At 50.2% G+C, this 26282-nt stretch overlaps 1 protein-coding gene across 2 annotated transcripts in view; it reads right to left on the bottom strand.

Annotated features, from left to right (window-relative positions):
* TMC2 (transmembrane channel like 2) overlaps positions 1-12937 on the bottom strand; it is a 59514-nt gene extending 46577 nt beyond the window's left edge. Inside the window, exons 1-4 of one of the 2 annotated variants that reach the window (XM_002710874.4) lie at positions 12904-12937; positions 12336-12380; positions 7474-7789; positions 3337-3489 (exon numbers count right to left, since the gene is read on the bottom strand). In XM_002710874.4, the coding sequence (XP_002710920.2) occupies positions 3337-3489; positions 7474-7789; positions 12336-12380; positions 12904-12937 (548 nt within the window). The remainder of the gene's footprint in view (positions 1-3336; positions 3490-7473; positions 7790-12335; positions 12381-12903) is intronic. The other variant, XM_051845199.2, reaches the window with a different exon arrangement.
* Positions 12938-26282: the final 13345 nt, after the last annotated feature.

The raw sequence follows: 26282 nt of genomic DNA, 5'->3' as shown, positions 1-26282 counted from the left end.
GAGTGGCAGAGGTGAAGTCAGAGAAATTGGAAGCAGGAAAATTCTTGGCTTTGTTTCTAGGACAGCATGAGAAGGAAATGAATTATTCCACCAACCAGTGAGCTTGGAAAAGAGCCTTGAGTACCCAATGAGAACCGCAGCCCTGATGATATCTTGATTTAAGCCTGGTGAGACCCTGAGCAGAGAATCCAGCCAATCCATGCTGGATTTCTTACTTACAGAACTGTGAAGTAATAAATGAGTGTTGTTTTAAACTGCTAAGCTTGGCTTAATGTGTTGCAAAAGCAACAGAAAATTAATACTCATACAGCATTTGATAGCTATTTGCAGAATGCATGAATGCTGAATGAGTGAGCGAACGTCCAGTGGAAGCTGGATGAAAAGCATATGGATCAGTTTGTCTATTAAATATCCTGGAGTTGGGCCAGTGCCGCGGCTCACTAGGCTAATCCTCCGCCTAGCGGCGCCGGCACACCGGGTTCTAGTCCCGGTTGGGGCGCCGGATTCTGTCCCGGTTGCCCCTCTTCCAGGCCAGCTCTCTGCTGTGGCCAGGGAGTGCAGTGGAGGATGGCCCAGGTGCTTGGGCCCTGCACCCCATGGGAGACCAGGAAAAGCACCTGGCTCCTGGCTCCTGCCATTGGATCAGCGTGGTGCGCCGGCCGCAGCGCGCCAGCCGCGGCGGCCATTGGAGGGTGAACCAACGGCAAAGGAAGACCTTTCTCTCTGTCTCTCTCTCTCTCTCTCACTGTCCACTCTGCCTGTCAAAAAAAAAAAAAAATCCTGGAGTTGTCTGCTGGAGCTGGTAAGGACTAGGTCTGAGACTGGGTGGTTAGACATTTGGGAAATTAGCCAACCAGTTGCTAACAACTTCAAATTGGCAAAGGTGGGAGTATTTAGACCATGGAAATCAGCAAATGCTATAGTCAGGGTTTCATCCCTCAGAGAGCCGGTTTATTTACAGCCACTGGATAAAACCAAACAGAGAGATGGAGAATGAAGTCTACCTTTGTGGATGGGAGAAAGCCTTAGAGTGTTGCTGGGGGTCGGCGCCGAGGTGTAGCAGGTAAAGCTGCTGCCTGCGCGCCAGTATCCCATATGGGCAAAGGTTCAAGTTGCGGCTGCTCTACTTCTGATCCAGTTCTCTGCTATGGCCTGGGAAAGCAGCAGAAGATGGCCCAGGTCCTTGGGCCCCTGCACCCATGTGGGAGATCTGGCTCCTGGCTTCAGATCAGCCCAGCTCTTTGGGGAGGGAACCAGCAGATGAAAGACTTCTCTCTCCCTCTCTCTGTAACTCTGCCTCTCAAATAAATAAATCTTTAAAAGAGAGAGAGTGAGCGAGCGTGTGGCTGTCCCAGATAGAACACTGGGAGACAGTACCTGCTAGTCTGAAATCTGGAAGACGAGATGTTGAGCCCACTGCAGACAGCAGTGATGCCTCAAGTAGCTGAGTCCCTGCCATACATGAGGTAGACCTCAATTTTGTTCCCATTTCCCAGCTTCCAGACATTTGAGGAGTGAACTAGTGGATGGGAGATGGCTATCCTTTAGTTCTCACTCTCTTTCTCTGTTACTCTGCCTCACAAAATGTTTTTTTTCTGATTAAAAAAGATTATTTTGGTACAAAAATATGTTGAAATCTGTGTATATGAGAGGTCTTCAAAAAGTTTGTGGAATATGTATGTTATGAAAAAAATCATGCAGGGATTAAGTAAATTTTGGTATCAAAATAAACATCTTTTAAAAATATTCTCATTTATCTATTTATTATGTGACAGGTAGAATCAGAGAGAACCATCTGCTGGTTCACTGCCCAAATGGCCACAATAGCCAGGGCTGGGCCAGTCTGAAGCCAGGAGCCAGGAACTCCATCTGGGTCTCCCACATGGGTGGCAGGGGTCCAGGCGCTTGGGCCATCCTCTGCTGCCCTTCTAGGTACATTAGCAGGAAGCTGGATTAGATGCTGAGCACTTTGATATGGGATGCCAGCATTGCCAGTAATGGCTTAACCTGCTGCGCCATAATGCTGGCCCCAATACATTTATCCTTTAGTTCCATTTTCCACGAACTCTTTAAAATCCCTGCTAATAATTTCCAGGGCAGTGGAATAAGCTCTGCTTAGCAGAATGCTTTTCAGGGACTGTGCTGTGTTGATATTGCCATTGGAATAAGCTGTGTCAAAACTCAGCTGCCAAATTTTCTCTCTGTTGCATGCAGGGGCTGGAGTTAGCCTTGAGTAGTATGGGAGGAGCCAGGGGAAATGGATTTTATGCAGAAGAAACACAAAGGTGAGAGTCACTCCAAAGCTGTGAAAGAAAACAGGGAAGACAGACCTGGGGGAAATGGTAATGTTGGGAACTTTTTAGTAAAGAACTGCAAACGATGCAGTGTTACTTCTGCTCTCATCTCAAAACTGCAGCAGACTCAAAATCCCTAAAACGCTTGATGTGCCAGCCTTTCATGTGGAAGCCAGAGGAGTGGGCAGTGTAGTGGCACAGCTTCAAGGCCTGGCGTCGTTTCCAGAGCAATATTCATGAAGCAGCATCAGCAGCAGGGATGTGCAAGTAGCTAAGACAGACTGTGTCCTCACTCATGCAATGCACATCCACTGCCGCTGGCTACACATGGAGAGAGGCTGGGTGTTTAAAGAACACAAGAGGGGCCGGTGCAGTGCCATAGCAGGTAAAGCTGCTGCCTGCATCCATAGGGGTGTCAGTTTGAGTCTCAGCTGCTCCACTTTGGATCCAGCTCTCTGCTATGGCTTGGAAAAGCAGTAGAAGATGGCCCAAGACCTTGAGCCCCTGCACCAGCATGGGAGACCTGGAAGAAGCTCCAGGCTCCTGGCTTCAGATCAGCCCAATTCCAGTTGTTGCAGCCATATGGGGAGTGAACCACTGGTTGGAAGACCTCTCTCTCTCTCTCTCTCTCTGCCTCTGCCTCTCTGTAACTCTGCCTTTCAAATCAATCAATCAATCTTAAAAAAAGAACACGAGAGAGAGCTGATCTTGTGCGTGTGTTGGGGGGGGGGGCTGTTGTAGAGAGCTCCTGTAGCAGACACATGTCTGTGTTGGGTCATGAGGGAGGCACAGAGCCACCCAACAAGGAAGGCAGTCAGGAGGGTAGTGGGAGAGTGGGGCACAGGTCAGGGCCTCTCCTCGCCCATGTCCCTCCTGGTGCTGGCAAGGCTCACCTCTGCCTTGGCTCTCGAGATGTTCCCCTTGAGTGCTGTTTGCATTGGCGAGGCAGGAGGATGGGAGCAGGAAGGGCCTCCCATTCCCACCAGAAGGAGCTAAGCCTTTCAGAAGCTGAGAAGCCTTCATCAACCACCAACCCGCTCACCTGAGCTCGGTCAGCTTCTTGGCCATGGGCCAGGGCTTGTTCCGCATGGTGGCAATGAGCTTCTTTTTTTCCTCCACCTGCTCCAGGATCTGGGCCAGCTCCTCCTCAGACAGGGACTCCCCACCAGAACCACTGGAGGCTAAAGAGACTGATCTGCAGGCAGAGCCAGGGCAGGTGTGGGGGAGTTGGAAAGGAGGCTGTGTCCTTGCACACTCTAGAACGTGGAGGAGCGGCAGTGGGGCAGGCTCCCTGACACTCAGCTGGCTGCCCACGCCTGCCCCTGCTCAGAAGTCAACGATTCTCCCCTGTCCCCCGCCTCCCCCAGCTACTGTCAGAGAGGCCAAAACCATCCTGTAGCCCAGGGCACTGCAGGGTTACCTCCCCAATACACCCCACTCCAACGCAGTGCTGCCTCACAGAAGCAGAATGCCAGTCATGTACTGTAACTGCAAACTTGCTAGTCACCACATGAAACCAGTAAAAAGAAATGGATAGGCTGGTGCCGTGGCTCACTAGGCTAATCCTCTGCCTGCGGCGCCAGTACCCTGGGTTCTAGTCCCAGTTGGGGTGCCGGATTCTGTCCCGGTTGCTCCTCTTCCAGTCCAGCTCTCTGCTGTGGCCTGGGAAGGCAGTAGTGGAGGATGGCCCAAGTGCTTGGGCCCTGCACCCGCATGGAAGACCAGGAGGAAGCACCTGGCTCCTGCCTTCGGATTGGCGCAGTGCGCCCGCCATGGCAGCCATTTGGGGGGGTGAACCAACAGAAAAGGAAGACCTTTCTCTCTCTCTCACTAACTCAGCCTGTCAAAAAAAAAAAAAAAAAAAAAGAAAGAAAGAAAGAAATGGATAAACTGACTTGAATAACACATTTCATTTAATCCAACATATGAAAAATTGCAATTTCAACAGATTATCAACGTACGGACTACTAATGGGTATTTAGTCTTTTTTTGGTACTGTCTTCAGAACATGGTATCCATTTTACACACACAGCATGTGTCAATTCAGAAATTACATTTTCATTGGACCTATTTGATCTGGATTTCATAAATTTATATTTGAAAAAAAATAGATCCATTTACCCAAGTCATTTTAGACACACTTAAGTGTTTTCCAATAATTCAATCAAGTAATAAAATATCACGTTCCTGTGATATGTGTTTCTGGTTGACAAAATTAGCTTACTGTTTTGTAGAAGAAATGTTTTGGCTTCAAAGTGAAATTAACTCCATTTCAAGAGGCCAGTGTTTTGGTGCAGCAGATTAAGATACTGCCTGCAATGCCACGCACCAGTTTGAGTCCGGGCTGCTCCATTTCCGATCCAGTTCTCTGCTAATGTGCCTGGGAAAGCAGCAGAATATAGCCCAAGTGCTTGGGCCCCTGTGCCTACGTGGGGGACCTGGAGGAAGCTCCAGGCTCCCAGCTTTGGCCTGGCCTACTCCTGGCTGTTGTAGCCATTTGGGGAGTCAACTAGCAGATGGAAGATCTCTGTCTCTCTCTCTGTAACTCTGCCTTTCAAATAAATAAATCTTTAAAAAAACTCATTTCAAAACTATACCTTGGGGCTGGCGCTGTGGTGCAGCAGGTTAATGCCCTGGCCTGAAGCGCCGGCATCCCATATGGGCGCCGGTTCTAGTCCTGGCTGCTCCACTTCTGATCCAGCTCTCTGCTTTGGCCTGGGAAAGCAGTAGAAGATGGCCCAAGTCCTTGGGCCCCTGCACCCACGTGGGAGACCTGGAAGAAGCTCCTGGCTCCTGGCTTCGGATTGGCGCAGCTCTGGTCATTGCAGCCAACAGGGGAGTGAACCGGTGAATGGAAGACCTCTCTCTCTCTCTCTCTCTCTCTCTCTCTCTCTCTCTCTCTCTCTGCCTCTCCTCTCCTTGTGTAACTCTGACTTTCAAATAAATAAATAAATCTTAACAACAACAACAAAAAACTATACCTTCTGTCCAAGTTAAGCGAATTCACTGACTCTGTGTCAAGTGTGGTATGAGCACTAGATTAAAACTAAATTAGGGGGCCGGCACCACGGCTCACTAGGCTAATCCTCCACCTTGGGGTGCCAGCACACTGCGTTCTAGTCCTGGTTGGGGCACCAGATTCTGTCCTGGTTGCTCCTCTTCCAGTCCAGCTCTCTGCTGTGGCCCGGGAAGGCAGTGGAGGATGGCCCAAGTCCTGGGGCCCTGCACCCGTATGGGAGACCAGGTGGAAGGACCTGGCTCCTGGCTTCGGATTGGTGCTGTGCGCTGGCTGTAACAACCATCTGGGGGGGGGGGGTGAACCAGTGGAAGGAAGATCTTTCTCTCTGTCTCTGTCTCTCTCTCTCTCTCTGTCTAACTCTGCTTGTCAAAAAAAAAAAAAAAAACTAAATTAGGAAATTAGGGGACCGATGATGTGGTGTAGTAGGTTGAGCCTCTGCCTTCGGTGCAGACATCCCATGTGAGTGCTAGTCGGTGTCCCAGCTGCTCCGCTTCCAATACAGCTTCTGTTTCTTCCTCTCTGTTATGTAACTTAGCCTCTCAAATAAATAAATAAATCTTTAAAAATTAAGTTAGAAGTTCAGTTTCTCAGTCCTGTTGGCTATATTTCACATGCTTGACAGCCACATGTTACTGATGGCTATTACACTGGACAGCACAGCTGTAGAGAATGTCCAGCTAGAATCCCCAGTGGGATCACCCTCCCCATCTCCCAGACAACACTGGGTGCTCTGTGTAACAAAATCCAATTACTGTGAGTGCTCCTCGTGGCCTTCATGGTGAGCCCTTTACTGATTAAAGCAGTGACTCTCGGCTGAGCAACAGCCGCTGAGCTGATAGGTGAGGGAGTGGGCTGGGGAACGGTGGTGCCTGGGCAGCTCAGCCAGTTTCATAAATGGAAGAACCAGGATGTGGGTGTGAGTTACTGTAGGTTTTAGAGGCCAGTATGCAGGAGCCTCTATGAATTTTAGCTTCTGGTTAACTCCTGAGGGGCAAAGAAGAAGTCTTAGGGTGCCCTGGGAGGCAAGAAAGCCTGGAGCAGGGTGTTCTGCCGGACCTCACGCTCTCCCCACAGTATCTGCCTTTGTGTCTTTGCATAGTGTTCCTTCAGTCTAGGGGTGGGCGATGCCCGGTTCTTCAAAGGCTTCCTGATATGTTTACCTTGTCCATGGAGGAAACCTGACGCCCCACCCCCAGCAGGACAGAGCTCTACCAAACCCTGCCTTGTATACATGCTGTGTTCTGCATTTTCATTCCAGCCTATGTCTTGTCTGCCTTGCTAGAAACGGGGTCTTTTTCAATTCTCTACACCCTGTCCTAGTGCACGGACGCAAATGACACGAATGGGTCCTCGGCTGTTCGCCTTACTCTGCGTCTGCCATCCCTCCCGTGAGGTCCACTCAGGACAATGGCACATCCCACTCAGGGTGTGGGCAGAGGACTGTTGGAACACGTGGGAGGCAACATCAGGTCTTTGTCCTGATCCTGATACTTCCAACTGTTTCCAAAGCCCTCACCTATCCTCACAGGATTCCTGAGAACTGGGTAGATTACTGACCCCAGTGAGTGAAAACGGGGAAAAGACAGCCAAGTCACTACAAGAAAATTGGTTTCAATAAATAAACAAAGACAAATGGAATGAAAATCCCTGCTTGCTGATTGCATGAGCTGGCTCTGTCCACTACCACACATGTGCTAGTATTGATGGAGCAAAACAGATAAAAGAAGGAATTCAAACTCTGGCATCCCAGAATTTCAGAGCTAGACCTGAGCAAGCCATCTAGACCGATATCCCCTTTCCTGAAGAGCAAACAAGTCAAGGGAGGGGACGGGCAGCCTCAGCCACCCCATGGCCCCTAAACCCTCTCATGTTCCCTTAGCAGCTGGCATTCGGGGCACCTGGGCTCTGGTCCCTGCTGCTGCCACGCCCCACCCAGAGCTTCACCTGCGCTGTGTGACGCGGGTCACCTGGGGCGGCCTGGGAGCCTCAACCTGGCTCTGCACGGACACCCGGAGAGCCGGGCCTGGCAGTGGAGGCCTGAGCAGGGCAGGGGCTGCGGCCCGCAAGGAGGGGGACACTGACCCTTCATGGGGGAGGACAAGGGCTGCCAAGGAGAGGCAAAGGGGCCAGAAGACCACCCTGGATCCCAGCCCCACACACCTGGGCTTCCTCAGCTGCTCCCACGCCTCTTCCTTCCTCGGGAGCCCCTTCTTCTCTGCGGATGAGCTCTGCTCCTTGAGGGAAGCTCGCCCGTCCCTCTTCCTCCGGCTGTCACGGGTCCTGCCGGCTGAGCTCCGTTCCGGTGCCCGCAGCAACTCATGGCCTCGCTTGCGCTCCAGCTGCTTCCTCTGGGGCGACCCTGGCCTGGAGCTGCCCGCGGTGCACTCTGTCCTGCCGGGCCAGGCTCTGCACCTGCCTGGAGCTGCCTTGGTTTTGGGATCCAGCTTCCTGGAGGGTCTCTGCCCAGATCTGTCACCTGCAGGGGCAGGAAACCAACTGTTCTGGCTCCATCGGCCTCAGCCCCAGAAAGTGCCCTACCCCTGCCCTCACCTTGAGAAGTGAGATGTCTAGGAGGCTCCCCTGTGGCATGACACCCCCGATCCCGCACGGCGCACATGGAACATTTTAAAAGGATTGAGAAAGCTGCAGAAGCAAGAAGACCACTGTGACATTTTCCCTCCTCCCCCAGACCCTTGCTCAGACAAGAGTCCTGCCCTGTACAGGGAGGGAAGGAATGTCACACAGAGGCTGAAAGAACCTGAACACAAAGGCCTTGCTGGGGTCCCCCCAGGATGGTGACCCCATTGTCCCCTGATTCTATGTCTGCACAACTATCCATAAAAGCACAATTTTCCCCAGGTCTTTGGGTCTTTTCTAGAAGTTCTCATGTCACATAAAAGTTACATTAAGTAAATCTGTATTTTTTCTCATTAGTCTGTCTTGTTATAGGAGGTCTCTGCCATGAACCTTGTGATGGGTGAAGGGATTAATCTTTTCTCCTCTAGAGCTCCCAAGTCCACAAATTTAGGAAGTCTGGAGTCAGAATTACCTGCCTCCTCTGATGGGTGGCTCTCCCATACTGTTGCCTGAACCCTCAGGTCTTTGGGTACGAGCTGAGTCATGGGCCAACCCTCAGGGCCAAGGCCAGGTGTGGGCCTCTGGTGAGGCTGGACCACGGAGCCACGAAGGCCTGGCTCAGGCTGAATGCTGACGTGCCTTTCCTGGTGTGAGGAAGGGGTGGTGCTGAGAGCTGCCCTGCCAAGTTTAAGCCCTGTTCCCAACACTGAACTGGTTTTTCTTTTTATTTAAATGTTGTCTTTGTGGCATCAACAAATATCCAGCGGGGGAGAGTTTCCTCTGCAGTATGAACTTCCCACAACAGCTTCCCCAACAGCAAGTTCAAGCACAACCATCCATACAGGCATTTACAGATAGAATACAGCTACAACCAAGAGGCCCTGGTGTTAATAACCAACTTCCCCATCACTTCTTAGCTGGGGCATCCTTGAGCAAATCACTTACCCTGTATGAGTCTTTTTAACATGGAGATGTTAATCCTTTAATTAGAGTGTTAATGAACACAGCTCCAGGACTGGTATCTGAGAGTGAGCATCATGACTCGACACTCCCAAAACAAGATTTTTTTAAAAAAAGATTCATTTATTTATTTGACAGGCAGAATTACAGAGATGGAGGGAGGTAGGCGGGAGAGAGAGAAAGAGAGGAAGAGAGGAAGAGGAAGAGAAAGAGAGAGAGAGAGAGAATCTTCCACCACTGTTTCACTCCTCAAAATGGCTGAAACAATCAGGTTGGGGCCAGGCCAAAGCCAGGAGTCAGAAACCCTATCCTGATCTCCTATCCTATACCATCCTATGGGTGATAACTACCCAACTGCTTGGGCCGTCTTCCACCGCCTTCCCAGACTCATTAGCAGGGAGCTAGATGGGAGTGGAGTAGCAGGGACTTGAACCAGCATTCTGATATGGGATGCCCACATCACAAGAGGCAGCTTAACCTGCTTTGCCACAATACCGACCCATATATCACTACTCTTTCACCCTGGGGCCATTATTAAGTAAAATGAGGGTGATTTGAACACAAGCAAGGCCATACCATGACAGCTGATCTAATAATTGAGATGGCTATAAAGTGACTAACAGGAGGGTAGTGTATACAGGGTGGATGCACTGGACAAAGCACTAATTCACATCCTCAGCAGGATGGAGGGGGACAGCGAGAGATCTCATCACACTACTAAGAATGGCATGCAATTAGACACATCTGAATCACTTATTTCTGGAATTTTCCGTTAGTATTTTCAGACTATAGTTGATCATGGGCAACTGAAACCACTGAAAGTGAAATGGCAGGTAAGGGAGGACAACAGTAATTGCCTTCAGCTCAAAACAATCCTCATGCTCACACGACATACTCTGGAGTGAGGGTGTGATCTGGCAGCACATTTTGTAGGGTGAGATCTGCATTAAAAGATCACAGTGGCAGCACAGCACAGGGTGATGTGGGCTGGGAACTGGTCCCCAGTAGCTGTAGGCAAGGTCTGGGGAAGCGTCACTTGCTGTGAACACAAGAGGTATGAGACAGGAGTGACCCTGACATTAGCAACCTTTGGGATTTGGTTTTCAATCGCTGAGTTTTCTACAGGAACCAGTGAAGTAACTAGTATAGGTGCACTCAGAAGTATGGGAGTGCTACTTAAGGATTCAAAGATAGGTAACTGTATGTGCGACAGGGTGGATTTTCTTAGCCCACTCCTACATCATCCTCTTTTTCCTCTTCCTCATCCCCTATAAGAAGAGGGTCTTTGGCAAGGCAATGTAAAGAAAGACCATTTGGCATAACTCATCTAAGTTAGGAAGCCAGCTAGTCCCAGTCAGTGAGACCTGATTTGTTATGTAAATAAATGCTCCTCTCCATTCCTTCGGAAGGCTTCAGCCCCTTCTTGGGAAGGGGGGGGGGGGTGTTGGAGCGAAACAGTGTGACTGAGGGGAACTCTAGGGCTGAGCCAAGTGCTCAGAGAGGACAGAGAAGCAGACGCAGAGGCAAGGAGCAGGGAGAAGGTGCTCCCAGGCTTCCATCAAAACTAGCTCCACATGGCTTAAAAGGTGAGAAAGTCATTAATATATGTTTGCATCCTCTTCTGAATTCTGTACATGGCTCCAATCAACCAATAGGAGGGTTTTCATTTTGGTAAAGAACTATAGCCAGCATTCTTCCAAGCATGGTAGATATAATGTGGGGTTCACAAATTGTTTTCCTGTTGTAACCTCATTCCCCAACTCAAGGAAATTCGTGTGGGGTGCGGAAAACATTTGCCCTTGAATCTTCCCCAAACTTTGTCTACAGAGAAAACACGCTGTTTGGTTTGATATGTTTTTCTTTCATCGCCACTTTTCCATGCACTCCACTTGATGCATAATTTAGGAGCTCAACAGGCAGCTGTCTTGCTAGGAAGCCCTCCAAGCATAGCACAGCTCCCTTGAACCTAAGAGGCCTCCTCATGTTTATGGACCTGGCTGAGTCACAGAATTCACAGAGCACAAGCCAGGCTGAGCGGAAGCTAGAAGAGCCAGCGGGTCTGGCCCGTCCTCCACTGTGGTGATCTTAATGGCTCCATGCACCTGCCAGATGCTATGGAGGAGGGAGAGCTGTGATCCTTCATTTCAACTGATGGGAGAGCAGATTGTAATGATTTTGAGAAGAGAGCTCTGTATTCTCAGACATTTTTTTTCCCTCCTTGTAGAGTATAAACAGAAGGAATAGGATACTAGGTCCCCTCAGAGGTGAGCTCAGAGGAGCTTTAGAGTGGTCAGGTACTGTGCAGGTGAGCTTGGAATGCCTGCATCCTGTATCAGCTGCTCCAACTCTGCTAACGCACCTAGGATGCAGCAGATGATGCTCAAGTACTTGAGTTCCTGCCACCCTGTGGGAGACCCTGATGGACTTCCTGACTCTTGGTTTCAGTCTCTTCCAACCCCAGATGCTGCTATTTGGGGAGTGAACCAGCAAATGGGAGGTCTCTTTTTCCCTCTCTTTGTTACTCTGCCTTTTAAATTGTTTTATTAATTAATGAAAGAATAGAAGAGGGCCAGCGTTGTGGCATGGTGGGTTAAGCTGCCGCCTGCAGCACTGGCATCCCCTATGGGCACTGGTTTGAGTCCCAGCTGCTTGACTTCTGGTCCACATCCTTGCTAATGCACCTGGGAAACCAGTGGAAGGTGGCCCAAGTGCTTGGACCCCTGTACCCATGTGGGAGGCCCAGAGGAAGCTCCTGGCTCCTGGCTCCTGGCTTCAGCCTGACCCAACCTGGACTGTTGTGGCCATTTAGGGAGTGAACCAGTGGATGGGCAATCCCTCTCTGTCTGTAACTCTGCCTTTCAAATAAATAAACAAATATTTAAAAAAAAAAGAAGTCTTTATATAATTGGACTTTTAATTTGATGGATTCCCAAGATTTAACTTCACTGTATCCCCTTGCTTGTGAGGATCCCTGAAGTGAAAATTCAGACCCAGTTCCTCTTGTCTATGGGAAATGGAAAAATAGCAGCAGCAGAGAGGGAGACTCATCGCAGAGGGAAAAGGCTTGTGTTTTCAGCAAAAGGAGCTTCTACTTCAGTCCCATGCAAGGTGATTTACCCACAGGTGACTCCCAGCAGGCCCCGCGCCTGCCCCAGGGAAGAGCTGCAGTCCCAGCCCCAAGGGGAAGGCCCCGAGTCCCCACCACCGCTGGTACCTGCGGGAGAGTGAGAGCAGGGCTTCCAGCCTGGACAACGTTCACTGCTGCCCAGGGCCCCGCTCAAAGCATCACTGACTCCTGGCGTCTCCCTGACGCCCAGGGCTGAGTGCTGGTTCTCTCTGCCCGGCCCTGAGGCCTCTCCCTGATTAAATGCCTGCCTCCAGGGAGAGGGAGGATGAAGGAGGATGTGGGGTGGGTGGGTGGACAACTGGGCTGGTGGAGCTGAGCTGGAATGGCAGGCCCCCCAGGAACCCATCCCCCGCCTCACCTGTGTGCGGACAGCTGCTCCTCACCCGCCCTCTCCCTCCTCGGGCTGTAAGAAATGGGATCCGGCGTAAGTCAATGTCCTTGGAAAATCTGCCCCCGACAGCACCCCCATTTCACCATGGGAATCCTGGGACTGGAACCTGCTCCAGGTGATTGGCTTGTCAAGCTCTGCGTCCCCAGTCTGTGGCATTTCCCTGACACCTTGGGGAAGTCATGACATCAGAACCTCCTCCATCCCCTTGCCTCACACAGACAGACAGGCTAGCAGGCATACAGACAGACATCTGCTGAGGCGATTGCCAAGGAAAAGGCAACCGTAACGGAGACAGCAAGAGGTCAGTGACCCTGCAGGCTCTGAGGTCATGATGGCATCCAGCACTCACAGTCACACAGGTGCTGAGCACGGTCCTTCCACCTCGCAGACGAGGCCCAGAGGGGCTGAGTGAGCAGACTGAGGTCGCCCAGCATGTAGCTCGTGCCCCTCTGTGTAGACCACATCTGCTTCCCTGTGCCCACTAGTGCCCAGGAACCCGGTGGTGGGCCCCACAAGGATGAGGGTGCAGACTCACCTTCATCCTCCAGGCCCTTGGGCTGGAGGCTCATGGTGGCAGGACTCCCGGGACCCCTGCGTGGGCTCACACAGCCTGCTTGTCCATGCTCGCCTCCAGCCAGCGGCACTTTCCTGCCCTCATGCTTGCCCGCCTGCCTTCCTGGCCCCGGCAGTAGCCAGTGCTCCCTGGCTTCTTAGAGATTGAATGTGGAGAGAGGCGGGGAGGGAGGCAGCCAGCTCCCGGCCCATCAATCCGGCCGCACACTCCTCTGCTCAGGTTTCCCTGCGGAGGGGCGCTGGCGTCACGTTTCAGGCATCACTTACACACGAGGGGCCCTGGAGGGGCCAGGAGCCACAGGCCCTCTCCTGGCAGTGATGCCATTTGCACACCAGCCAGCAAAGGTGGGAGGAGCCTCCCAGGGCTCTTTCCCAACATCTTGATACTCCAGCTGGGACAAGGCACCAGAGGAATTCTATGACTTTGTTCAAGTTACCCCTGGGCATCCATTAAAAATGCAGATTTTCAGGATGAACACTGGGAGTGGGAATTGTAGGTCTAGGCTAGGCCTCACAGACCTGTCCCCAGTATCCTGACCCACGAGTCTCGGGCCACCTGCTGACTTCTCATCACCCAGCCTCCAGGAGGATGGATCTGCTTGCTTTGAAAATCCTTACAAGAGATTCTGAATGGGCATGGCATTGTGGCACAGTGAGTTAAGCTGCCACCTACAACACCTGCATCCCATATGAGGGCAGGTTCGAGTCCTAGCTGCTTCACTTCTAATCTAGCTCCCTGCCAGTGTGCCTGGGAGAGCAGTGGAGGATAATGGCCCAAAGATAATGGTCCCTGAACCCATGTTCGAGACCCAGATGGAATTCCAGGCTCCTCGCTTCAGCATGGTCCAGTCCTGCTATTGTAGTCATCTGGGGAGTGAACCAGTGGATAGAAGATATCTCTCTTCTCTGTAACTCTATTTTTAAAATAAATAAATTTTTTAAAGATTTATTTATTTGAAAGGCAGAGTTTGGGAGAGAGGGAAAGAGGGGGAGAAAAAGGGAGGGAAGGAGGGAGGGAGGGAGGGAAGATGTGTCTTCCATCTGCTGGTTCATTCCCTAAATGGCCACAATGACCAGGGCTGGGCCAAGCAGAAGCCAGAAGCCAGGAGCCAGGAGCCAGGAGCCATGTGGGTCTCCCACATGGGTGTAGGGACCCAAGCACTTGGGCCATTTTCCACTGTTTCCCCAGGTGCACTAGCAGGGGAATGGACTGAAAGTGGAGCAGCTGGGACTCAAACAGCCACCCATATGAGATGCTAGTGTTGCAGGCAGTGGCTTTACCAGATGGGCAACACTGGCCCCCTATACTTTTTTTAAGAGAAAATCTGAGGAACCCTCTGGAAGGTGGCCACAGGCTTTGGAGTTCAAGGTTCTTAACCTGGGGTCCCTGGCATTCCCAGAGCTGTGGATGTGATTCTGGGGATCTGTGAAGAGTGCCATAGACACCACTGCATGTTCATTTTCCCCAGCCCTTTAACTGAGACTTGCCATTTTTCTCAATTATGATTGAAGACAAAAACATGTGATTTTGTCCCAACACAGATATTTTTATGTCACATTAAGCTGTCAGGGGATATCTCAAAATACCGTTTATGCTTATCACTACTTTGAAATCATAATGATTACAGACTTGCTGCAAGATCTTGTTGTTTAGTTATTAGGAAGCACATGTGTCATGACGTGACAGATATTTAATGCCTTTAAGATCTATGTTCTGAGAATTTCTATGACTCTCACTGGCATGCCAAAGGATTTTGTGGAACAAATTATTTTGACTTTATATATAAAATTTCATTTTCCTTTGCTGTTTGTTTTTGGATAAACCAAAGTCAAAAACAAGGCATAACAAAAGTACCTTCCCCAGGGCGAGCCTCCTGTGGGTGTCAAGGACAGTCTCAGCCTCTACCCAGGCCCCTGAGCCTGCTCATGCCCTGTTTCCAAGGGGGTCAGAAGGAAGAGTGGTCCCATGTGGTCTCCCTGTGGCCTGGGCGAAGGGAGGAGGGCACAGGACCTGCCTTGGGTGGGGCCATCTGAAATGCACAGCCCCAGGTCAGCTCAAGCTCTTCACCTTTGTTCTCAGTCACTTCACCTCCATTTCTGACCCACCTGGCTCCTGCAGTGGCCCCCCCAGGCCAGGGCACAAGAGCAGTGAGGGGACTCTGCCCACCAGGCTGTCCTCTGCAGGGCCCTGTCAAAGTGGGGCCAGCGTCGCTAACTGCAGCTCTAGGGTGGTCTGGAGCAGAGGAAGGAGGAGTCAGGCCCCTGCTCCCACTGTGCAGGGAGGAACCTGCCCTTCCTGGCTCCCTGTAACTGGGGGAGGTCGGGCTTCCTCACCACCTTCCTCGCCAGTGCCTACCTGTCTACACTGAGTGACATGCCACATCGCTCCTCCTCCCCCCATAGAAGCATAAACACCTGCTGGGGCCAGGTAATTTGCTTTTCTCTTTGCCCATGATATCCATTCCAGCACTTCCTAAGATCACCACACATTTGGACATTTGGGTAGGGGTAAGACTCCTTCATGCCAGGGAGTAGAAAATATTGTGGACTCTCCCCACATGGCACATGCATGGCACACTGCTCCGTGCTAGCTCCACAGGGGCTCTCCTACCAGACATTCCTGCACCTCACCACAGCCTGGCGAGGCCGTGTGGTCACCCAGTGTGCAGATGGAAGGAATGAAAAGCTGCAGAGCCCACCGTCCCCTGGGCAGGTCTGTGGCAGAGGCTGATAGCATCTGGAAGCTGGGATACGTGGCTTTGACCAAGGATGTTGGGAAGGTCATGCTGACTCTGGGCCTCAGCTTCCTTGTTGTTCAGGACTGGACTCTGCAGTGGACACTGCTGGTGTCCTGTCCGGATTCCCACTCAGTGCAAGTGCAGACATCCAGGCTGAAGGCCTGCATCTGACTCCTCTTAGGGAGGAGCCCCAAGCAAACCTCCCTTCCCCAGTCCTGGGTCAGCCTGCAGCCCTAGCGGATTGACATGGAGGAATGGTGGCCTGGTCCCTTTGCTAAAAGGAATGGTGACTTTGTGATGTCATTCATACTCTGAGCTCCCTGTAGGTCAGGCGGAAGCCACTGTCCAGCAGGCCCTTGCTCTCCACCCTGCCCTGCCCTGTCCTGGCTGCTGTCTCCTCCTTCCCCAAGAGCTGTCCTCCAGGCCCACCGTGGGACTACTGCCAGGCACTAGGCCTAGCATGGCCTTTTCTAGGCCAGGGCAAGAGCCTCACATCCCTCTGCCATGGGCTGAGCGGGAAATCTGGGAGCTGGACTGGTGGGGATGAAGGGCACAGGGCAGACAAGGGCAGGGGCAAGAATGCCCGTGCAGCCCAAGGGAATGATGGGATCTGAGAAGAGGGTGGGGCGGCCGTGGCCTGCCCTGCACTGGTTCACCTGCTTGGACCAGGAGCTCAAGTATCTCTGGATCAAAACATGCCTGTCACCCTAGTGTCCAGTGACTACCGGGATTCGACTGCCTTCTCTCTGGCACTCACTCCCCTGCCCCTAAGGGCTAATAGTAAAAGCAGTCATGCTGGCTACATAGTTTGTGAGACTCCATGCAAAAAGAAAACACAGGGTCCTTTGTTGAAAAAGGGAGGAAAGTCACGTGGTTCAGTGCACTGGACTATGGAGTTCTTCATTTCTGCTATTTAATATCATTCCAAGAAAACAGAGGGGCTTCTTGCCAGGCACTGCCATCATTGCTGGCTACCCCAGGGAGGGTGGTGAGAGGCACAGGGGATGGGCATCTGACTTGCCCTGGCACAGGTGGTAATTTCTTTCAGAGAAGAGGGGGGCAGTGTGCATGAGCCCATCTTGAGATTGCTGTTAGAAGACAAGCTCTGTGCTTATCTTGAGGAAACACAGTGTGGCAACAGCTCGACTCTGAGAACGCACTATCCCTCAACAGCTGGTGACGAGGAAAATATTCAAGCTTCTAAGACAGTTCTTCCACTAGTCTGCCTTTGAGTTCTGCTCCATCAACATTTGCTTTTTCAGGGTCAGTGTTGTGACGTAGCAGGTTAAGGGACCACTTGCAACATTGCCATCACAAACGTTAGTCCTAACAGCTTGGTCCAGCCCTGGCAGTTGTGGCCATTTGGGAAGAGAACCAGTGGACAGGGTTCTCTCTCTCTCTCTCTCTCTCTCTCTCTCTCTCTCTCTCTCTTATTCCCTTCCTCTGTCACTCTTTCAAATAAATAAATTTTTTTTAAAATAAAAATGAATTAAAACCATTAATAAATTCCTTTTTTTTAAAAAAACTGCCTTTTCTTTGTGGTGATTTCAACATCCTGTAATGTAAAGCTTCTTGATTTCACACCTTTGCAGGTTAAAAAAAAATCTAGTTTGAACACAGTTAAGTCAACATAAGTAAATGCTGTCCTGCAGCATAATATTTTTGAAGTGGTTTTATTTTATCAAGACAGTGAATGTTCCTATTGCTAAAATTAAGCCTGGTTCTGGCATTTTGGATCAGGGGTTAAGCTACTGCTTTTGATGTTGGCATCCCGTATCTGCTGGTTCACTCCCCAGATGTCGGCAATGGTAGGAGCTGGGATCCAAAGACAGGAGCTAGGAGCTTCCTCTGGGTCTCCCATGTGGGTGTAGGGGCCCAATAACTTGGGCTATTTCCTACTGCCTTCCCAGGCCATTAGCAGAGAGCTGGATCAGAAGAGGAGCAGCAGAACTCGAACTGGTGCCCATTCGGGATGCCAGCACCGGTGGAGGATTAAACTACTATGCCACAGTGCCAGTGCTGGCATCCCATATCTGAGCACAGGTTTGAGTCCTGACTATTCTGCTTCTGACCAAGTTCCTTGCTAATGCCCTGGGAAGGCAGCAGAGCATGGCCCAAGTGCTTGGGCCCCTGTCACTTACATGGGAGATCAGGATGGAGTTTCTGGCTCCTGGCTTTGACCTGGCCGGGATCCAGCCATTGAGCCTATTGGGGCAGCGAACCAGTGGATGGAGGTTCTCTCTCTTTCTCTCATTCGTGTTCTGCCTTTTAAATAAATAAAATTTATTTTTAAAAGGATAGTATTCCTGTACTAAGTCTCTTTCATTTGAGTGGCTTGATCAAAATAAAACCCTAAAACTCAACATAATAGCAACAAAAGTATTGTGCAATCTCAATCAAAAGTCATAGGCCCTCCATCCAAAACTAGTGTAGTGCTTTCTTCACAAAACCCTATTAAAAGGGGAAGATTCTTGGACCCTCTTGTCAACTTATCTCTCCAATTAAAAGTATATGTATATATATAATTAGCTATGGCTATCTGCTTACAAAACATCCAGTATCTCTCACAGGACGTTGTAAACCAGCACAATGGAGAGGATCCAGTTTCGCAGCAGTAACACCCCAGCTGGACAATGTGAGCCGGCACTGCCACAAGGCCACGGCCCTTCACCTACTAACCCACACCAGAGTGCTCCCTGCTTCGGCACCGAGTGGCAGGGGGCTTGGGAGATACGGATGGCAGCAGCGTGTCCCCGACAAGCCTTGGAACGCACATCACAGGTGGGGAGTTCCTCAGCCTTCTTTGAGAAGCTAGTTAGTTCTCCCTGCTTTTCTTGGTTAGCACTGAAGGTGAGGCAGAAATGTCTTGCTTTTCAGGGGCTCTTAAAAAGTTAGACCCACCCACGGCCGGCACTGTGGCTCAATAGGCTAATCCTCCGCCTTGCGGCGCCAGCACACCGGGTTCTAGTCCCGGTCGGGGTCGCCGGATTCTGTCCTGGTTGCCCCTCTTCCAGGCCAGCTCTCTGCTATGGCCCGGGAGTGCAGTGGAGGATGGCCCAAGTGCTTGGGTCCCTGCATCCGCATGGGAGACCAGGGAAAGCACCTGGCTCCTGGTTTCGGATCAGCGCGATGCGCCGGCCACGGCAGCCATTGGAGGGTGAACCAACGGCAAAAGGAAGACCTTTCTCTCTGTCTCTCTCTCTCACTGTCCACTCTGCCTGTCAAAAAAAAAAAAAAGTTAGACCCACACTCAGTATATGGGGCCTGGTAGTAAGGAGCGATTGCTTCCACATCCAAAAGCCGGGCAGACTGAGAGATGCCTCCCACGCAGCCCACAAGGCAAACTGCAGCAAATGGTGACTTTGGGTCATGCTTTTAATTGGTTGGCTTCCTCTGCCACCATGCCAGAGGCCGAAGGGAAAGACAGGAGCAAGTCAAGATTCAGAGGGTCTGTTACTTCTGGATGGTTCATAACAAGAACTCTTCTCAAAGCACATGGGTGATAAGGAAAGTCCAACTCCACTCAGAGGTGTTGCTGGACTCTGACAGGTACAAATCCCTCTTTGGCCCCTGCCACTACCATGGACCAGAGCCAGACCCTGAAGATTTCTCTCCCTCTGTTTCCTGTCTGTTGGGTGGGGTGATTCTGCTATGACTCCTACAAAGGGTCTGTTGGGGACTGAGTGAGGTGTGGCTAGAACTGGGACACCCAAAGTCCTGCAGCGTGAGAGGGTTCTGTGGGACTCTCACTTTTGTCATTGCTCATAAGCTCAGTGCTTGGGCCTGCAGGGTATCTGGGCCCCACTTCCGCCAGGACATGGAAGAGCTCCTTGACCTCTTCTCCTCTATGCACCTGCACCAAACTCCTACTTCACTGCTTCACCGACATGTGGACAGGGGTGTGCTTGCCTTGTCACCTGTCCCACCCCCACCTCTGCTGTGTTCTTTGTCCCATCTGTCTCCAGGAGGGGAACAGCTCCTACTCCTCTATTTGCCACAGCAGCACTAAGCCCCGGCTGTGGGTTTCGGTCACTTACCACCAGTCATTCAGAACAACCTGGTGTGGCTCTAGTGCAGTCCAGGGCACAAAGTCCCGAACAGGGACAACCTTCACAGCTTTAAGTTCCCTGGCCACTTTGATATTTTGTATTCTGTCTATCATTCTGTTTCTATAATTTACTCTTCTAGCAAGACACTGCTCATCCGATTAAATAGACCATCAAGGTCTTCATGCATACCATTGGGGCCAGGAAAAAGATCTTCGATGAACTGTACACACCCTATTTTAAGATCCCTGGGAAACCACCAGCCCTGTGGTTGGAGTGCTCCCAGTGAGCATGGACTAAGGCAGAGGAAGCTGGGAAGGAGGCAGGGGGCTTCACCATCGAGGTCGTGTGCCCACCAGGGACAACCTGGCTCTCCCTGTCACCTGGGCAGGCTCTGCTAGCTCCTCACTCTTCTGATACTGGATTTATTGCTTGGGGGGAGGGGCGCTATGTCTGGTTGTCTATATGAGGGTACTTCAAAAAGTTTGTGGAAGAGTGGGATGAATAGATGTTTGCCTTAATGCAAACAAGTGGAAATCCATGGATAGTGTTTTCACAGTACATCTTTTCCATATATGTTTTCAAGATTCCTATACATGCATGATTTCCAGACTCAGTTGTGAGGCACTAAAAAGCTACATGGGAGCTTTCTGCAGGTGCACAGGCCTTCAGGACCTGTTTCTTACCCTGGCATCATTGCCATTTTAAAAAATATTTATTTATATTTTATTTATTTGAAAGGTGACACAAAGAGGGAGAAAGACAGCTAGTTAGCTAGCTAGTTACATGATAGACAGACAGATCTTCCATCTGCTGATTCACTCCTCAAATACCCACAGCAGCCAGAGCTGGGTCAGGCCAAATCCAGGAGCCCAGAACTCCATCTAGGTCTCCTATGTGGGTAACAGGGACCCAAGGACATAGGCCAACCAACCTCCACTGCCTTCCCAGGAGCATTAGCAGGAAGCTGGCATAGCCAGGATTTAAACCAGGCACTCTGAGGGGGGATGCAAGTGTTCCAAGAGACAGCTTAACCATCTGCACTACAAGATCCACCACATTTTTGCCATTTTGGTCCAGACTATTCTCTGTGGTGTGAAGCTGTCCTGTACATCATGAGATGTTTGGCAGCACCCCAGGCCTCTGCCTACTAGGATGGCTTTTTTTCCCTAACATTTATTTATTTAAAAGGCAAAGTTTGAGAGACAGAAGGGGAGACAAAGAGAGAGAGATCGAGAGAGAGATCGAGAGAGAGAGAGATCTTCCATCTGGTTCACTTCCCAAATGGATACAATGGTTGGGGTTGGGCCAGGCCAAAGCCAGGAGCTTCATTTGGGTCTCCCATATGGGTGCAGGGGCCCAAATACTTGGGCCATCTTCTACTGCTTTCCCAGGTGCATTAGCAGAGAGCTGGATCAGAAGTAGAGCAGCCAAGACTCGGCACTTGTATTGGATGCTGGTGCTGCAGGTGGTAGCTTAACCCACTACTAACACCAGCCCTACTAGATGCCTGTTGTACCTCCTCCCCTCCCTCTGTGAGACAATCAACAATGTCTCCAGGTACCACCATGTGTCCCCTGGAGGGTAAAATCACTGTAGGCTGAGAAGCAGGCTGTAGGGTGGTGAGGCAGGACAGAGAGACACCTACTCCTAGGGTTTGTGGGCCTTTTCTCTTGGACAGGGAAGAATTCCCAGAGCAAAGTTTCCCAATGTCCTGCCTGGGGAATATGCTTTGGCTGCCAGGGTTTGAGGAGCCGAGAAAGAGGAGATGAGAGCCCCCTCTTCATCTGTGGATGTCTATCCCATTCCCTTATGTTCAGTGTAGCTCCTCCCCTCACCCAGGCTGTGTCCACCATCCTTGGGCCTGGAGCTTCCCACTTGGTCAGTGTCTTCCAAGAGCCAACTCTGCACCTGCAGGAGGGAGGAGAAGGTCTGGAGCCCACTGAATCCACTTTTGTTTTATTTTTAGTGACAGCTTTGTAGAGATCTAGTGCACACCCTCGAACAACCATCCAGCTCCATTCCCTAGCACCAGAGTCCCGGGGATCCCATGGGGACTCCTGCTTGGACGGGCTCCTGCCTCAGGACTCAGGTCACTGAGGCCAACGCTGTGGACTTTGCTTCTGGGTGAGAAGCAAGGTCTCAGCTTCTGCAGGGGTGGGGTGGGGTGGAAACTGGGCACTCCGTGGCTGGCAGCCATGGTGGACACTCAGTCCCTGAGCAAGGAGATCGAGGTCACTCTGCAGCCACGGCCAGGACCAAGTCCCCTGTGAGCACCAGGTGGGAGGGGTCAGGTCCCTTGAGGCAAGGGTCATCACTTAGTCTCAGCAACCTAAACAACAGAGAAAGATCCTCCAGGAGTAATGTTATTCACTGGGGAGCAGCAGACCATTGCAGGGGGATATGCACGCCACAGTACAGTGTGGATATATTCAAAGAGGTTGAGGGAACTGGAAGTTTTTGAAGGCAAAAGCATTACTGAAACAATATCTCCTGTCATGCTGGTATGTCTCCAAGGTGACGGGAGTGTTGAAGGACTGCTGGGAAGGCGTCCTTGCCCAGCGCTGGTGGAGGTTGCCATGGCTTCCGAGTCATGCTGCGATTCTGGTAGGATCTTTTGTGACAGTTACTATCAGGCAATTAGGCCTAATAACCCTTTCTTCATTACCTCATGGCTTTAACTACTGACTTATCTGTTGAGGGCTGACACAGGTGACCTTATTTTGATTCTGACAACTTTCCTGGTCTCTGGAGAGAAGGCCAGGGGGTGAGGGTCTCCTCTTGGAAGGTGCCTGCATGCCGGCATGGATGTGGAGGCCAGCCCCTCTCCTGCTATTGTACACAGAATGGCGTGGCTAGGCTGGTGCTGTGGCGTGGCAGGTTAAGCTGTTGCCAGCAATGCCAGCATCCTATATGGGTAACAGTTTGAGTCATGGCTGCTCCATTTCTGATCCAGCTCCTTGCTTTTGGCCTGGAAAAGCAGCAGCAGATGACCCAAGTGCTTGGGCCCCTTGCACTCACTTGGGAGACTTGGAAGAAACTCCTGGCTCCTGGCATCCACCTGGCCCAGCCCCAGCCATTGTGGCCATCTGGGGAGTAAGCCAGTGGATTGAAGATCTTTCTCTTCCTGTCTCTCCATCTCTAAGTCTGACATTTAAATAAATCTTTAAAAAAAAAAAAAAGAAGAAGAAGAAGAACGGCACAGCCAAGGGCCAGAGCAGGGAGCACCAGCCTGAACCGGGGGTGTCCCTCTTGAAAACCCTCCATGCCCTCTGCCAAGGTGCCCGGGGTCCCTCCGGCACATCCCCCGGATCTCCCGGCCCTGGGACCCAAGGAATAGGCCCTGGGAATTTGCTCGCCAGCATCAGCCCTGGCGGTTCTGTAGTGCGCCCTCTGTCGGTCACGTTGGACTTGGCCTTGGCGGCACGGGCGAACAAGGAGGAAACAGAATCCGACTACAATGAGAAGCTGAGGCTGAGGAGGGCAGCAGCGTGCGCCACTGACCAAGCTCCAAACCTCACGTCCTCTATCAGGATAAGCGCTGTTTTGAGAACAACCGTAGATGTATCTAAGCAGTATAATTTTACAGACTCTGATTCGCTTTAATCTAAAAAGCAACTTTTGATTGTGAGTTACAGCAAATACACACGTAACTAAGCAGCTTATGTTAAAATTGAAACTAAGCTATGTTGACTTATGGTGAGCTACAGCGCATTAGCTCAGATGACCAGCTAACAAACTACTCAGAAAGACCCATCACCTATAAATAGCACTGCCACTTAGAGCAAATGAAGACAGAGCTGGTTCTATTTCTAAACCCAACTTCCTATGGGAAAGTAGAACAAATCATGCTTGTGTGAAACAAAGCTTAAAAATCAGTAATTTAAAATAAAATGTATGGGTTTTAAGTGCTGTTTGAAATTTATATGTGCAAATAAGCTCAGAACACAGTCACTTCAAAGCCACCACCTAAGTATAAGTTAGAGCAAATTAAGTAGGCCAAGTAAAAACATCATCACATCACATTTATAGCTAAGGTAAATCAAAAGTTACTGAAGTCAAGTTGATGAAAATGAAGATGAAGTAAATGTGTACAAACAAGCAGTATGCTTATAAACAAGGCTAAAAATCAGACATGCTCCTTTAAGAAATGGTGAGAAAGAGCAAATAAAAATGAGTTATGGAAATAAAAATGAGTACTAAGGACTGTGTCATTATTCCTTAGCCTAAGTTGTCATGAGGAACTAGAGTAAACCTAGATAATACTAAACATTTTACATGAAATCAAGTTCAAAGTCACTCATTTTCAAATGCGACTTCCAACTGCTCTTTAGAGGTAATTCATATGTAGTAGTTGCTGTGAAAACAAGTACAGACTTAAGCATTCTCAAAAGTAATTTGGTGTTTCTGTGAAATCAAGCTTGAAATCACTCATTCATTTGAAACAAACCTTAGCAGCCTCCTAAGTGCCTGCAAACGTGATGTGTGAACAAGGTCAGAAACATGTGTTCATCTCCCACAGTCCTATTCCCCTCACTCATGGTGGGGCTCCTCAGGCCTGGCACATAGAGGCCCCCTTTCCCCAGCTACAGAGGTGGTGTTGACTGAGACCACCAGGCCAGATTCCAGCTCCAGAGGCTAGGTGTCTATGTCCCATAGCAGAGGCTGGATCCCTGCTCCTCACAGCAGAGACTAAGACTCTCTCACACAGGTCCTCCTCAGAGACCTTCCTGCATGTGTGGGATGGGGAACACAAACATGTTTTGGTGAGCAGAGGTGAGGTATTCTGTGTTGAGTGCGGTACTAAGTGCACAAGAGTAGAGTAGGAAACACAGCGATTTTTCTTACCTCTTCAGAACCATTTTCATCCTGAACCTCACCCCAGCCCTGCCTTATGCAGAACTTGACTCTCACCTTGACCCCAACAGCCAGTCTTCCTCAAGCCTGACAATGACACCCACCCTCATTCTCATGCATGCTCATCTTTATGGTCTTCTTCCCTCTATTGCTAACTCTCACCCTGAGATGTCCAATACCCTGCCCTCACCCTCACTGTAGCTTCATCCTGAGCCTCACTCTGACTCTCAGTGTCTCTGTAGCCCTGATCCTCACCCACAGTTATCTTCACTCTGGCTCTCAACAGAGATCTCTGCTTATTTTTATAGATACTGACTAGGCTCATCTCACTCTGAGCTGACTAGCACTAAGAAGGTTCTTTGAGGGGGCCGGAGCTGTGGCACAGCAGGTTAACTCCCTGGCCTGAAGCGCTGCATCCCATATGGGCGCTGGTTCTAGTCCCGGCTGCTCCTCTTCTGATCCAGCTCTCTGCTGTGGCGTAGAATAGCAGAAGATGGCCCAAGTCCTTGGGCTCCTGCACCCATGTGGGAGACCCAGAAGAAGCTCCTGGCTCTTGGCTTCAGATCAGCACAGCTCCGGCCATTGCAGCCATCTGGGGAGTGAACCAGCGGATGGAAGACCTCTCTGTCTACCTCTCTCTGTAACTCAAATAAATAAAAGAAATCTTTAAAAAAAGAAGAAAGAAGGTTCTTTGAGAACATGCATGATTATGAGCTCATTTACGTAAATACTGCTTTGCTTCACTAAGTGAAATTCTGAGATCCTTGAAGTTTTAAAGAACTTGCAAGTATTTTTGAATTCTTTTGAAGGTTCTTTAGGGAACAGTACGCAATTCAAGCTCATTTTCATAAACCATTGCTTAGCTACATGTAATTTGGTCTCACTTGCAGCAAGAAGTGCAGTTGAGGCATGTGAACGTTCCTCTGTTTTTTAGCTCATTTAAAGATGATGTCATCTTGGTTCATTCTAATGAAAGCAGGAAGTTTCACTTTGCTCCATTTTAACCATTCTAAGGCGTACTGTGACATTCAGCATGCTCACCACGTTGCACAACCATTACCTCCACCTAGCTCCGGAACATTTTCATCATCCCGAAAGGAAGTCTTGTACCCTTCACTTGGTCATTCCACCTTCCCACCAGACTGGACAACTACTGATCGACTTTCTGTCTTTATGAATTATGGGTTAGAAGTAGAACTATAAATTTGTTTTCACTTAGTATATTTTCAAGGTTCACCCATGCCATACCACATATCAGTACCTCATTCCTTTTTATGCCTGAATAACATTCCACCTATTGCTGTACCATATTTTTCTTATCCATTTGTCAGACAATAGACACTTGGATTATTTCTACTTTTTGGCTATAACAAATGGTGGTGCTATGAATATTCTACATAAGAATTCTGTTTCAGCGACTGCAACTCTTTAACATTTTGTGCATTTATTTATCTATTTTTCTTTGAAAGGTGGTAGGGTGGGAGAGGAGGGATGGGTTCAGTCCTCAAATGCCCACAACAGTCAGGGATGAGCTGGGCTGAAGCTAGGAGCCAGGAGCTCAAGCCAGGTGTCCCATGTGGGTGGCAGGGACCCAAGCACTTGAGTTTTCATCTGCTGCCTCCTGGTGTGTGCACTGGCAAGAAGCTAGATCAGAAGGGGCTCAAACCAGGCACACCAATATGGGTGTCCCAAGGTGCAAT

This window comes from Oryctolagus cuniculus, chromosome 11 (genome assembly GCF_964237555.1).
Source record: "Oryctolagus cuniculus chromosome 11, mOryCun1.1, whole genome shotgun sequence".
Lineage (NCBI taxonomy): Eukaryota > Metazoa > Chordata > Mammalia > Lagomorpha > Leporidae > Oryctolagus > Oryctolagus cuniculus.
The sequence above is the reverse complement of the archived record's forward strand: the minus strand, read 5'-3'. Positions and strand labels throughout refer to the sequence as shown.